Source organism: Guyanagaster necrorhizus (assembly GCF_019112545.1).
Source record: "Guyanagaster necrorhizus MCA 3950 unplaced genomic scaffold BT62scaffold_20, whole genome shotgun sequence".
Classification (NCBI taxonomy): Eukaryota; Fungi; Basidiomycota; class Agaricomycetes; order Agaricales; family Physalacriaceae; genus Guyanagaster; species Guyanagaster necrorhizus.
Window position 1 is genome coordinate 808,623 of NW_025064899.1, and position 1,571 is coordinate 810,193.

The window sequence follows — 1,571 nt, forward strand, 5'->3', positions numbered from 1 at the left end:
GTCAATGCCAACCAGAGAAGTATCTCCCTTACACAGCAGTCTGTTATCAATGTCAAATCCAATGTTAACTCATTTCTTTTAACATCTGAAAGAGCACCTATTCTACAGAAATGGCAGCATTTAGATGGATATCTGAACTGGATACTGAATATTCTACCATGAGGCCATCCTGCTCTTTCTTCTTTGTATAGAAAGATAGCTGAAAAGAGTCACTCTTTCACAAAGATCTTTATCAATACTGCTATTAGAGAGGACCTTTCTTGGTTTTCATCTATTCTGTCAGATTCTATAAAAATTTGTTTTGTTGACTCAGCTCTCTGGACCAACTCAGAAGCTGACATGATATTCTGGATGGATGCAAGCTTAAAAAACATATTATTGTTTGTTTTTGTGGAAATGATTTGGTATATCAGCTCCATCCACCTTCATCTAAAAATATAATCAACATCTTCTTTCTTGAACTTGTCACTATTCTTTTGGCTATCTATTATACAGTATCTCTACTTATACCCTCTCATCACCTTTTACTTTTCATTGATAGCCTTGATTCTGTCACTGCATTTGATTTTCTATCAGTATCATAACCTCTTTACAATGAACCTTTACTTAGAGCAGCAGGCCTGATACTCAGATCAGGAATTAATGTTTGTGTTCAATATATTGATGAAAAAGATAATATTTGAGACCTACTGCTGGCATGATGGAGACAATCTTTCTAACTACACTGGGCAAGCATGCCTCTTGCATTGCTTACCCAGCTTCCTTTCTTTCTCTTCTTGATAAACATGTTTTTTTTCTCTAAGCTCATGCAATTGAGCTTAGAGTAGTAAAGAGTTATATAACAGAAGCATGTGACTATATATAGTTTGCATTACTTATGCATTGCCTCTTGAATCAACACTATTTACTCTCAGCAGGTACATTATCTATATATCTCAGTTTATCTTATCTGCCTCAAAATACTTGACTGGAGTCCATAACTTTCTAAAAGACCTCTATTCTGACTTCAATGCCAATCAGAAACACTCCATGGTACAAGCTACTATCTATAGCTCAAGAAAAACAAGAGATGATCTTATATCCCAAAAACTACTCCTTCAATTATCTCATTTGATCATTTTTTATCTTCTCACTAATATCTCAGATTCTTAGATGATCTTTTATTCACCATTATCCTTGCTTGCTGCTTTTATAGCTGCCATCAGTCAGGTGAGCTCATTTGGAAAAATGACAAATAACTTCAGGACTTTTATAAAATAATCAAACATTTTTTCTTTATCTTTCAAAAGAATGATATATAATACTATCTTCCTTACAACAAATCTGACCTCTTCTACTATAGTACTGACATCCTACTCATACAACAGGAGCTCACAGATCCAGTTATGCTTCTATTGCAATATATAAAATGTCAAGATCTTTTTTATAGCTTACATGCTTCATTCTTCATCTGTGAAAATAGTGATATCCTATCATGAAATTGGTTTGACAAGAAGTTTTTTGCAATTCTAGGCAGAGACTTTGGTGGTCACTCCACTAAGACTGGAGGAGCTATATTTTATGCATCACTC

General features: G+C 34.2%; 1 protein-coding gene across 1 annotated transcript; it reads left to right on the forward strand.

The window, feature by feature from the left end:
• BT62DRAFT_901248 (uncharacterized protein) lies at window positions 1-162 on the forward strand (the record flags this gene model as incomplete). Its single annotated transcript, XM_043183451.1, has 1 exon — window positions 1-162. A coding segment is annotated over one exon (162 nt), but the record flags the coding sequence as incomplete, so codon positions are not given.
• Between the last annotated feature and the right edge of the window lie 1,409 nt (window positions 163-1,571).